Source organism: Macrobrachium nipponense, chromosome 6, assembly GCF_015104395.2.
Source record: "Macrobrachium nipponense isolate FS-2020 chromosome 6, ASM1510439v2, whole genome shotgun sequence".
NCBI lineage: Eukaryota > Metazoa > Arthropoda > Malacostraca > Decapoda > Palaemonidae > Macrobrachium > Macrobrachium nipponense.
In genome coordinates this window covers 15,335,313-15,347,812 of record NC_061108.1, presented here as the reverse complement: position 1 = coordinate 15,347,812, position 12,500 = coordinate 15,335,313, and the positions used below count along the sequence as shown (strand labels likewise).

At 36.8% G+C, this 12,500-nt stretch overlaps 1 protein-coding gene across 1 annotated transcript in view; it reads left to right on the top strand.

Annotated features, from left to right (window-relative positions):
* LOC135216930 (cadherin-99C-like) overlaps positions 1 to 12,500 on the top strand; it is a 175,642-nt gene that overhangs the window by 78,561 nt on the left and 84,581 nt on the right. Inside the window, exon 4 of the mRNA XM_064252476.1 lies at positions 8,100 to 8,275. Within this exon, the coding sequence (XP_064108546.1) occupies positions 8,100 to 8,275 (176 nt within the window). The remainder of the gene's footprint in view (positions 1 to 8,099; positions 8,276 to 12,500) is intronic.

Here is a 12,500-nt window from a genome sequence, read left to right as displayed (position 1 = left end):
TATGCGAATTACACCGTTAATGTGCGAAATAGGATATTATTATAATCGTTGAATGTAAGCTGAATGTAACTATCTAAAGCCCGGGACGCAGTGTTGCCATACAAAAACACCACAGGCGGATGGACAGATGAAAAAAAACAGAGTATAGTAGTATCGCATAAACATGGTCCTTAAATTATCATTTCAATATTAAGTTGAAGGTAGTTGAATATTCCATTTGTTAAATTTTACAGAAAACATTGGAATCTCTCAAAATGCTATATAAAAAAAAAACTATATCTTAACAGTGTGAACTAGGCGACCTCACTCTATTGCTTTTGATGTTATGTGCACGGGAATCTAATGTCAATGTATCATTTATCGGTCTAAGAAACATCCCTCGATGAGCAAGAGAATTATTGCACTGAATTCGGTGCAAGTTCCTTGTTAGAGAGATATCAAGAAAGCTTAATAAACCGGAGAGAATCATACATAGGTGAATAAAATTATTTAAAGAACGGCAAAATTTAGAACATGGGCCTAGAGGTGGAACGCCTCGAAACACCACGTGAGAGCAAGACAATACAGTAGTGTAAATATTGCTGAGCAACATTCATTTGTGAACTTTGAATTGTAGTGCCTCGTCACGACATTGCTGAACCCAGAATCATAACTAGCTCTACGCTTATGACTGGTGTCTGATGAATACTTTAGATGGAGAGGAAGAGATTTCTAATGAATAAGTCTAATGAATAAGCAAACTTATCTTTGATGGATGAGATATTCAGTTAGTCTTACTCTTTTTGTTTTGTTTTTTATCGGTGGCCAGTGAATACCACGGATAGGGAGGGAAACGGTTTCAATGATGCATGCATCTTTTTCTTCAAAACCTAAAGAATACGTTTTATTGGGAGATACTTTATTATCATCGGCCTAATCCTTCCATCACTCCTATACGCCACCTCCGCTCTCTTCTACATCTCAGGCTACTAGATCCGACTTCTCACTGCGAACTCCATCTCGTGAAAGCATCACTAATGATAACGATAATTTTAAAATTGTCCGCACCGACAACGGACGCCTTAAAATGCATGTTTATAAAATATTTTCTGTTTAAAGAAACTTTATCTTTCATTCCACAAAATATGTGCATACAATTCTGTTACACCCTGTAGCCGTCAAAGAGCAACCCATGATTAAAGCAGTTGGTTTTTCTTGAAAAAAACAAAACATGAAATAGACTTAAACGAAAACGTCACCTTTCATATTTCTTATCCTTTCAGCTACTTATAATATGCTTATGGTAGTAGGTCTAGTAGGCGGATACATGTGAAACTAATTTGAATTAATTTCTATTTAGAAGAAATGAATAGCTACAAAAAGATCAACCTAAGAAAGCTTTAAGGAAAGTAAGCCTTTCTTAATGTATTCGTCAGTTTTGACTCCTAGAGCTTTCCAAGGTGTCCAAATGAAACAGGATGATATGCAAGGATTTCGATAAAAAATAAGACTGAATTATATTCGTTTGATTTTTTTATGATTGCTTTTTGACTTTGAATAACTAGGTCTGAGTTAATTATGTTAAGCAATTATGAAAAGGATAAGAAGAAAGGCGAACATGGCTAATAAAACAAGAATAACGGGATTAGTCAAATAAACGCAGATATATATATATATATATATATATATATATATATATATATATATATATATATATATATATATTGTCGATTTAAATATTCATTAATATCCGAGAGAGTATACTGCTGAAAATAGACCTAGGCAAATCATGTGGGAAAATCAGAAGTCCAATTTAGGCCCACTAAATGTGTCATGCAAATGATTTTATTGATCAAAGGACTGAATTAGTTTAACTAAACATCGTTTTCAAAGAATGTTAACGCCTTGATGTATTATTTATCGGCTGCAGGAGACGAAATGACAACACTCCAGTGCAGTACGATACGTTGAGTCAAGACTCGAGCGGCAGTAAAGCCAACTCCAAAATCTTCGGTATGCTGCCACGAAGCTAGAGTTGAGAATAAAATTAGAAATCGTGGACCCAACGATATATATTTTCCTTACTTTGCAAAATAATTATCTTTAATACATTGAATAAGTCTACTCAGTTCTAATGTAATTTATTTCAAGTATAGCACCTTTGAAAGGAAATGTTATTTATTGTTAAGTAAATAAACTGGCACCTACATATGGCAATATTTCCATAACGAACAATGAATTAAGAAACTGCGCCAATTCTTCGTTGGCCGCCTGTACCTATTTCCCATTTCCTTTTGATTATATCTAAAGTGATAAATTAAATTTTGCTATATCCGTGGAAATTTAAGAAGCCACCTGATTCCATTGATTCAGTCGAGAAATCTTCATTATTCTGCCCTGCCTTCTTATTCAGGCATGCTGGTCACGTAGTTAATTACCCATGTGGAATATCGTCTCTGTTCTCTGTAAATGATAACGATAATAAGACTAATACCGTAGCATTATCATGTTTATTGTATCATTATCAGCCAGGAAGGCATTACTGAAGATTCAAAAGAATTTAAGACTAAACATACTTACTACGACTAATGGCTTTGCAGCGAGAACCTTCAGTCTGTTTGACAAATTGTGTATTTTACATTATGGCAATGTGGTCGTGATAAGTTATTTTTGTAGAGTATTGTTCTATGCTAACAGACAAGTATTCGAAACGTACTGACGCATTGACTCATGGTCTTTTTACCCTTCGGCCCATAGCGGCAACTACTTTCATTCCTTTTACTGTACCACCGTTCATATTCTCTTTCTTCCATCTTAATGTCCACCCTCACCTAACAATTGTTTCATAGTGAAACTGTTTTGAGGTTTTCCTTCTGTAACACCTTTTAAATCTTTTTCTGTCAGTTTCCGTTTCAGCGCTGAATGGCTTTAGTTGCCCCAGTGCTTGGCATTGTGCCAAAAATCTATATATAAATCAAATCAAATCTTGGTCCTTTCAGAGATCAAAGCAGTTGTTCCTTTTGCGCTTTTAACCCGAGAGTCCAAATGGGAAAGACCCTGTTTAATGTGTTCCAGGTGGAGTCCGATTTGGGTGCCCTATAAGATATGCCTAAGTACGCTGTCCTCACCGGCCTTAAAAGGGTTTATTTCGGGGGATAGTCTTACACCTGCTCGGCTCAAGGTGATACTCTACTCCCACCTCTCTCTCTCTCTCTCTCTCTCTCTCTCTCTCTCTCTCTCTCTCTCTCTCTCTCTCTCTCTCTCTCTCTCATACAAACACAATTATTTTAGCCCTCTTTTATTGATTTTAACGAAAGATTTGTGTTTTTTTCCACGATTTATTATATAGCGGAATTGATTACTGGGCGTGACGACTACTCGGAGCAAGTTGATAGTGAGAGAGAGAGAGAGAGAGAGAGAGAGAGAGAGAGAGAGAGAGAGAGAGAGAGAAATTTTAGATTTAGCCTTAACTTGCAATCGCATTATGTTAGCCAGATGTCAGTGGTCGAAACCACTGTGTCAATTACTGCGAGGAGAAAGCGTCAAGACCGAAGCTGACTAACAGTCCTTTTCGAGAAAGGATATAAAACCACAAAAACAGATTCTAATTTAGAGTAAAGGATTTCCTTAGACAAACCTTCGGCAATCCTGGAATGTTGTCGCGCTCGGCATTTGTGTGAACGTATTTTCAGGGCTCGCTGAAAAATTCCACCTTGTCATCGCCATTTCATCAGCCATTATAATTCTGGAGTCTTGTTTCTGGACAATGAGATTTCGTGGGACTCTGTGAAATGGATTCAACCGAGTGGGTTTGGTCACAGATGATGTTCATTAGCATTCTCTCTCTCTCTCTCTCTCTCTCTCTCTCTCTCTCTCTCTCTCTCTCTCTCTCTCAAAGAAATGGAATCAGCAGAGTGGATTTGGTCACTGGTGATGTTAATCAGTATCCTCCGAACACTAGTGGATTCACGCGTATTGGCCTCATGCATATGAGAGAGAGAGAGAGAGAGAGAGAGAGAGAGAGAGAGAGAGAGAGAGAGAGAGAGATTACAAAAAAGTTGGGTGATAAAAAGAAATATGAATATTCCTCAAAGTGTATACCATCATTATAAAAGGATTCGACGAATGCATACCCTACGTGGCTGGAACCATGTTTATTAAAACCATGATATAATTTTTCTCACTGCTGCCTGTCTGTCTGTGTCAGTTTCTGTCTCAGCCATATACCCAGAAGAGCTCCTATGACAACGCATTTTCGAAGAAGTTAATGTGCCTTTTGTCTTTCTCCTAAAAAGTGCTGTTTCATCAAAATTACACCAAGGCTGATGGATCGAGTTTGATGATGACGATCCTTAATGGAAATAATGAACATTTTTGTCTTGTTTCGCGAAGAATTCTCGAGTCTTCTCTTTCCGCTGTAACAGGAACAGGCTCAAGATTCGTTATTCTGAGTTTCTGGGTCGTGCCAGGCTATTTAGTAAGTCATTGTTTGTCGCTTGTTAGTAGTACCTTTGTTGCTTCGTTGTTTTGCCCCTTGTTTGGTTATCTCCTTGTTGGAGGTTATACCCTTTGCATCATTTTTTTCATTCTTTCTCAAAAATGAAAATCACATCTTGATTTGCTTATGGGGCTTTTTTTTTTTTAAACGGAAGTTCAGTCTTCTAGTGCGGTTCCTATAGTAGATTCACATCAACCGTGCATCTGATGTTTAGGCCCGTCCCCTTACGACGCTCTTGATTGCCTGTTGATAAGCCAATCACAGGGCTGGAAACTGTCTCTCTCTCGAGAGAGTTCACATAGGCATGGTGTATGTTCCACCTCTCCTGAGGGATACTTTTGAAAGGCGTATCCCTGAGGAGAGGTGGACCACATATCCTGCCGATGTGAACTCTCTCGACAGACTGAGAGTTTCCAGCCCTGTGGCTGGCTTATCAACAGCCAATCAGGAGCGGTTGATGTGAATCTACTAAAGTGGAATTTCGATCAGTACGTGCCAGAAGAGAACGGAGCAGCTCTCCTTGGAGATTTGCGTAGGATAATTTTTTATTAACGTCAGGTACTTTGCACTTGATGTAAGATATCAGGAATGCAATCAGTCCGTACGGTAAGAGTGGATGCAGACGATTATTAGTCGCTGATTCGTATCAATCAGTTGGATGTATAGACCAAAATAGAACCATTTTTTTCTACCCGTTTAGCCTGGGTTCTCAAGGAAAAATAAACGAAAAAGCGGTTTTACTTGCGGGAAATAAGTTACATTTTTATTATTCTTACCTTTCTAACAGTTTTATCAAGGCTGGTTTAGGCAGACTTAGACCAAATGCGTATTATTTTCAACTCGTGAGGGTTTATGATACCCTTGCCACACGCCAGGTAAAAAAAAAAGTTGCCCCCAATTCCAAAACAGGCTTTGAAGAAATAACATGGCATGAAATGTATTTGTGGAATATGTGTACTGTACTGTCAGAAGGAAAGGAGACATTCTCAAGGCGGTAGGTGTAATGTGACAGTTTTCATAATCGCAGTATATGTACTTTCTTCATGAGCACATCGGAGACATAAAAAAAAATCTTTTTATAAATGCGGAGACATAATTTTTTTTTTATATAAATGCGGAGACATAAAAAATCTTTTTATAAATGGGGAGACATAAAAAATTCTTTTTATAAATGCGAAGACAAAAAATATTTTTATAAATGCGGAGACATAAAGAACTATTCATAAATGCTTGAAAAATTAACAGACTTTATATCCTTATACGCGTCAGAGGCCATAGGCATACTTTCGTTTTTATTCTCTACATTAAAATGATGTATCCATATTTCGTTTCTGTATTTGGAGATGATGTAGCTTAAGAAAAGTATATATATTATCATCTCGTGGAAGATTTAAGTTATAGATAACATGAATTCTGCATGACATTTCCTTGGCTTTCTGAAATGACAACTTCTTCCAACTTTTTATTTAGCAGTATTGCCGATTCTTGAAATTGGTTGTCTCGGGTATTACCGAGATATAGAAGTGATTTGTCTTTAAATGGACGCGAGGAGGTTAACGAACTAATCCCGTAATATAAAATTAATGTAATGCGAATTGTAGTTTGGAAGGAAATTGAACCATCTGAGATACAAGACCGAAGTTGAAATAAGTCCTTCACGGTTAATGATAATTATGAACATTAATAACACTGTTCTTTTCAAGTTTTTTATTTCATTGACTATTGTTAGGTGTAAAAAAATGTACAAACGTCTTAACGGTAGTTGCTTGGAGATAATGAAATAGCCTATGAATTATGTAGCAATATGAGTTGAGGAATATTCGGGCTCTGTAGAGATTAGAAGTGACTATTTAGAAACAGTTCGTGCCATTCACCAATTATCTCTTCAAACTGAGTAAATAAACAGCGACATCAAGAAATGTTCTCACTTGAATCTATCCCTGTTCATATTTGATTTAGGTTACTGATCCCATGATAATAAAAAAAATCGAAGTTAGAAGTTTTAACTACAGACTGCTGGCCTATTTTTGTAATGGCTTCTTGTCTTTTCCAAGGATCGAGAGATATGATTTTATGCCTTAGTCTTTAAGCAGTTATATCTTCTCTCTTTGGATAGGCCATGAAGAACATTTTTCTTATTGTTATTACATAGACATCAGTATTTCTCTTGACGAACAATGAATATTGAAAATTCTTTTCTATTTCATGAATAATGTTGTGGACGGGAAGCCTGTTGCTTCATATATATTTGGATTTTCTTATACCCAAAGCAATTTTATTTGTGGGTAGAAAGAGAATTGGAATCATAATTAGATATAACACATTTTGAATTTTACAATAAAAATTTTATGATTGTTTAAGAAATTTTGATCTTAAGTGCCCATAATAAAATTCTTCATGAGCCATGCTGATTAAAATATTAGCTATCAGTAATGCTCTTTAGGAATAACACAGCATGCGGTTGCTGACAGGTATATAACGAAGGACCCTAAATATAATCCTCTTTATTGAGAACATTCCGTGTAGGAATTAAATTAAACATGATACTTTTCCTTGATGTCTTTTGACCCTAAATGGGCACCACTCGTCCGGTTTGGCTTTTCGGTCGTAAAATAAATGGATCTGCGAGGGATTTCTGGAAAGAATTCTCGTTGGGTTTGTGGTTAACTCTTTTTAATCTTCGTATTCTCCCACGTTCGGAATCCAATTTTCAAGTCTAGTCGTTTGTGGTAGGCTTTGGGAACTGAATAAAAGGGGAAGTTAATAGTGATCGTCCTGAATACTAACGAAGGATATTGGCGGTCGTTTAAACTGTCCTTTTTAAATCTTAGTTCAGCAGGAATCGCATTAATGTTAACTCTTTGAAGTTATGTAGAAGCCCTTTCCAGTTTTGGGATATTCCAAGGGTAATAGTACTAGAATGAGAGCGGTTATTTTTTCGCTTTAAGCTTCGTACGAGGACGTGCGCGCGCACACATATCTCAAACTCAGAATAGGCGACTTCAAAAAATATAAAGCAGACTTCTATCTTAGGAGGTCTTCTTTCACTGCTGGAGTCAACAGAGGCACGATGCGTTTTTGAAGGAGTTTTCCCATAATTACTGGCTGCTCTAGGAACAAGAGCCCGTGCTGGCATAAGACCAGCTGAATCTAAAACAACACAACACTTTCCCATAACCTTGTGCACGTTCAGAAAGCATCTTCTTTTGGTGGTGTGAAACCCTGCCCAATGTAAGTGTCGGCAGTCCAAATCAACAAGGATATTTTTGTTAGCAGGGATATTATTTTTAGCAGAAGAATTATGTTTGTTTTTGTGTCTTTGTTAGAATGATTATAAATTGTCAGGTGTGGATATTTACGAAAATCTGACCAAAGCTGGATCTAGTGACCGTCAGTATGTGATTATGTCGTTTGAAAGATGATGTAAATTTTTTGGAGAATGGACATTCTCAGAGTTAGGTCATTGCTGTAGGTGAGATTTGCTGTCTCTGAATATATAAAGTTGAAGTTCCTTCGCAGGTATATCTCTTGTTAGCCAAAATCATAGACTAACCTTTGAACAGATGGCCTAATGTATTTTACACCTTACCCCTTATTAACATTCCATCACTTCCTCCCACAGAAGTCGACCAGTTGACCTCCCCCTCGGAGTTGCCCATCGAGGGGCAGATCGGCGTAGACACCGACCTGGAGATCTCCTCGGAAGGGAAGGAATACTTCACCCTGAATGAGGGCAGACTTCAGCTCGTCCAGGCCCTCGACAGAGATGCCAATGATCTCTCCACTTTGAGTTTCCAGGTAAGGAATCTGGCGTTTCGTTTTAAGGATTCGGCCATACAGCCGTAAAATATGTCATGAACATGTCGGGAACCTATCGTGCACATGTCGACAACTTATCGTGCGCATGTCGGAAACCTATTGTGCACATGTCGACAACCTATCGTGCACATGTCGACAGGTTATCTCAAACACGTCGTCAACATATTGCAAACACATTTGCAACCTATCACTCACTCGTTACATACAGGTCCAATGCAAGTTAATGACGTAACCAGAGCATCGCACGATTATCTTGTATTGGCCAAAGTTCTATTCTTTACAGGCAGTTCTTCACTTGTTTCCAACCAGTTTGTGATATATGTAATAAGTTGCCGACAAAGTGTTTATGGCATGTTTTACCGTAGTGTGGACACAACCCTAATTGGCTCTTTTAGTAGTTTCAAGCGCATTCTGCTGTTACTTTCTGAATTTAAGGACTGGTACCTACCATCTGTTAGCTGAAACACAGTGTATGGTTGTACATTCTGAAGTGGCATCTTGAGAGGCCGGGCGATATTTGTTTTATGATTTTAGTCTACCAAGAAGTGGGTTCGTCATACGTTTTGTTTTCATTATTTATACAGATTTTGTTACTAAATTCTGCTTTTTGTCCATGGTTGATTTATGGGAATGATCGGTTCGTGATACATTAGCAACAAACTATTTAGGGAGCACTGTATTATACATAGTAATTCAAGAAAATGCGTTATTGCCAAATAAGGAAGCAGTTTCTGTTACGAATCCGCTTGTTAGCCATTATATAGAAGTATTTAAAACGAACGCTTGTCATTCATTAAAAGTTCACTTCTGAATTGAGTCCTACTATCCTCAGGCATAATAGTTTTATTTTGCGTTGGATGAAAATAACTTTTTTTTTTTTCCCCTGAGATCATCTTTGTGTATGTTAATGTAAGACATTTGTTCAGTTGAGATTATGGTGGATTTTGGTAGATTATTGCACTTGGCCTTTGGTGTTGGTGTCTCTTCACGGGTAAGGGGTGTGTGTGTGTGTGTGTGTGTGTCTGTGTGTCTAAGTAATTCGCTGTCTTCCTCCGTATTTTGACAGCTTAACGTTTCCGCGGTTAAGCCTCAAATCCCGTTCGCCTTTATTGCTGCCAATTATTTTAAAGATCGATCGTAAATTATTCATTTGGCTCGCCGTAGTCATAATCTTTATGGCCTTAGACCGCCGATAGGTCGTTTTTCGCCCGTTTACGGTCAGCCAGTCGTACATAACGAGCAACATTTTGATGATACGAGCGTGTGTGTGTGTGTTTGCTGGAGTGTCTTAGCGGCGTATATAGACAGCAGCGGTCAGGTGGGCCGTCCAGGTAACATCTCATTTAAGAACTCCGGCGGCGACTTCCGCCTCGGAAGTCATTGTCCTCCGGAGTACGTTGGAAATGAAGGAAACAGGAATAAAAAAAAAAATACCTTTATGAAAAAGCAGAAACATTCCTTGTAAATATATATGTACATAAACTAGAAACATTCCACTCGGGGAATTAGATTGCTATCATTTGATAAAAGGTACATTGTTTTTAACTTTTTTTTTTCTTTTTTTTGAGTGCTAAAGAGAAGAGGGTGAGGGAATTTCGAGGGTCGATACACGGATAAATCATGTGGGTGAGAACACAGGAAAGAATTAAAGAAGGGGGAAGAAGGAAAGAGATGGTTTTTTTATAACTTTTTTTTTTTTTTTTCTTTTTTTTTTTTTAATGCATCATAACTATTTTATTATGCAGAAGGTTTTTTATTTTTTTCTGGGTGTATTTCATCGATATTTATTTATCTCGTAGGATATCCTAACCTTACCTTAGATTATATAGATATATATTGAGATTATATATATATATATATAGATATAAGATAATATATATATTATATTTATATTATTACATACATACACGAGAACACTTGTTTTTGTTGCACATTGAAATCGCTTGGATGTCGATGGAAAATTTTATCCTTTATGCCAAAAATAACGGAAGATTTATTATATGGCTATTACTTATTAGTGGAAAATATTAATATGAAAAGTTGTATATTTACGATGGAGATTTTAAAAATATCCAGTCAAATAGATTTTAGTTTGATTCTGCATTTTCTCGACGAAAAACATAATTTTCATATGGCGTTTGCATCTTTTATAGATAACATTTTCTTACAATGATTTTGCTCTTTTGTAACAGATTATAACTGACTTTAAGATCTAAATTGATTTGTAGATGCTGGAAGAATAAAGTTTTGATTTTTAGAAATTAATTTTAAATTAAGCCGACCTCGTTTGAAGGAGGTATGATGAAAAGTTTAGTAATTCACAAGAAGAGGAATTTTTATTTTCATACATTTGTAGATGAACGAAGTCTTCATATCAAAATCATAATTAAGAAATAGACTCACTCAGAGGAGGCAACTTGAGAGTGAGGAGAAAATGAAGGACTTACAAAGAGCTGAAAAATATACTGAAAAATGTTTCGAACTTCGTCATTTCAGTTTCACTCTTTAGAGAGATTTTGAAGTTTAGATGAATGGTATAATTGAAAATGGGTTATTCATGGAAAAATGAAGTGATTTTACGATACTTTTAGGTGTGAGAATTCGCCCAGAAAGAGAGATCAACCAAAAATTTGCCCTTCAGATCAGCGGTCCAATTTCAGAACGCATAGGAAATATCCTGAGTGTTCTAGAAATCACAGAAAGTCGTCCATATTTACGCATTACTCGATATTGCCCTTATCTTAACACAAGTCCACTAATGAAATGAGAGCGCCTCGGTGGCGTGGTCAGTATGATGATGGCGTGCCACCTGGGTGGCCTCAGAGTTCAATTCTCGGGGATTTCATTGAGGAGTGAGAGATGTGTATTTCTGGTGATAGAAGTTCACTCTCGACATGGTTCGGAAGTCACTTAAAGCCGTTGGTCCCGTTGCTGAATAACCACTGGTTCCATGCAACGTAAAAACACCATACAAACAACAAACTAATGAAATGAATAATGAAACAAGACACTACTTACGATCATTTGTCGAATTTTTAGAAAGCTTTAATGAAATGTTCTCATTGGAATTTCAAATAGCGGCCTCGACCCCTATCGGAGAAGATTGTCAAAGTCAAGGACCGAAGGGTTCTGGAAGCTCGTATTGCGAAGTGTCACGAAACAGGACTAGTTATCACCAGTAGAGTTTGATTTCTGTAATTATTTTTCATTAATCGTTTAGCGATTACTCTGAGTAATTTCACTCATGGTCATGGTGTTATCAAGAGTAAGAGTAGTAATTTGAAGATTACCTTTGCAGGCAAAAATAGTGTCTGCTTCAGTTTTAAAAATTAGAAAAGGTAGATTATGACCTTGGGGAAATTTTCTCCCAAAAAAGCTAAATAAAAACAGATGATTTTTCCATTGATATCAACATCTCGCTTGTCACCCATTGTACAGTGAGGATAAAAATGCATTCGGGTGCTAAGGTTTTGGAAGGACCTGTTTAGTCGTTGCTTGACGAAGACTTTTTGGAAAGTAAGAACGATAACATATAAAGAAGGAAAACTTGAGCAGTGCGTGACAACATATCAGGTAGCATTGAAGAAACAGAGACACTCGGTTATTTAGCTTTTGAGGGTTTTGGCAATCTTTTGTATCTGTAAATTGTATCTTTGCTTTCTTTCAGGCTGCATGCTGAGACGTAATTATAGTTTTTTATAGTTTATTTATAGTTTTTTATTTATAGTTTATGTATAGTTTTTTATTTATAGTTTTTTAATTTATTTATTTAGTTATTTGTTTTGCTGCTTTACAACTAGGTAAGGTTTAAGGCCGATATGTAAATAATCATACATGAAGGTTATTAATATATGTTGCAGTTGAAAGACCAAACACTGACCAAAAAAAAACTATATCTTACTGATGACTGAAATCCGGAAGATGACGATCGAGCAAATATTTTGAAATGGGGGGAAAAAAGGGAACACTTGTGCAAAGGCATAGTAATTTCAGCATTTTTTCGACTTTGATTCCGCAATATTTCCCAAGTCTTTTCCTATTAGGAGGCAATCGGCGGCAAGTTTTTGAGGTAAAGAGATTTAAATAAATATCGACTCAGAATTTTTCTATTTGAAACGGATGCCGATGAGATGTGCCTTTATCTAGCCCAGCCCTGACTACAACAAAAACAGGAGAAAGGTTGTCGAGAATCAGGAAAAGCAAA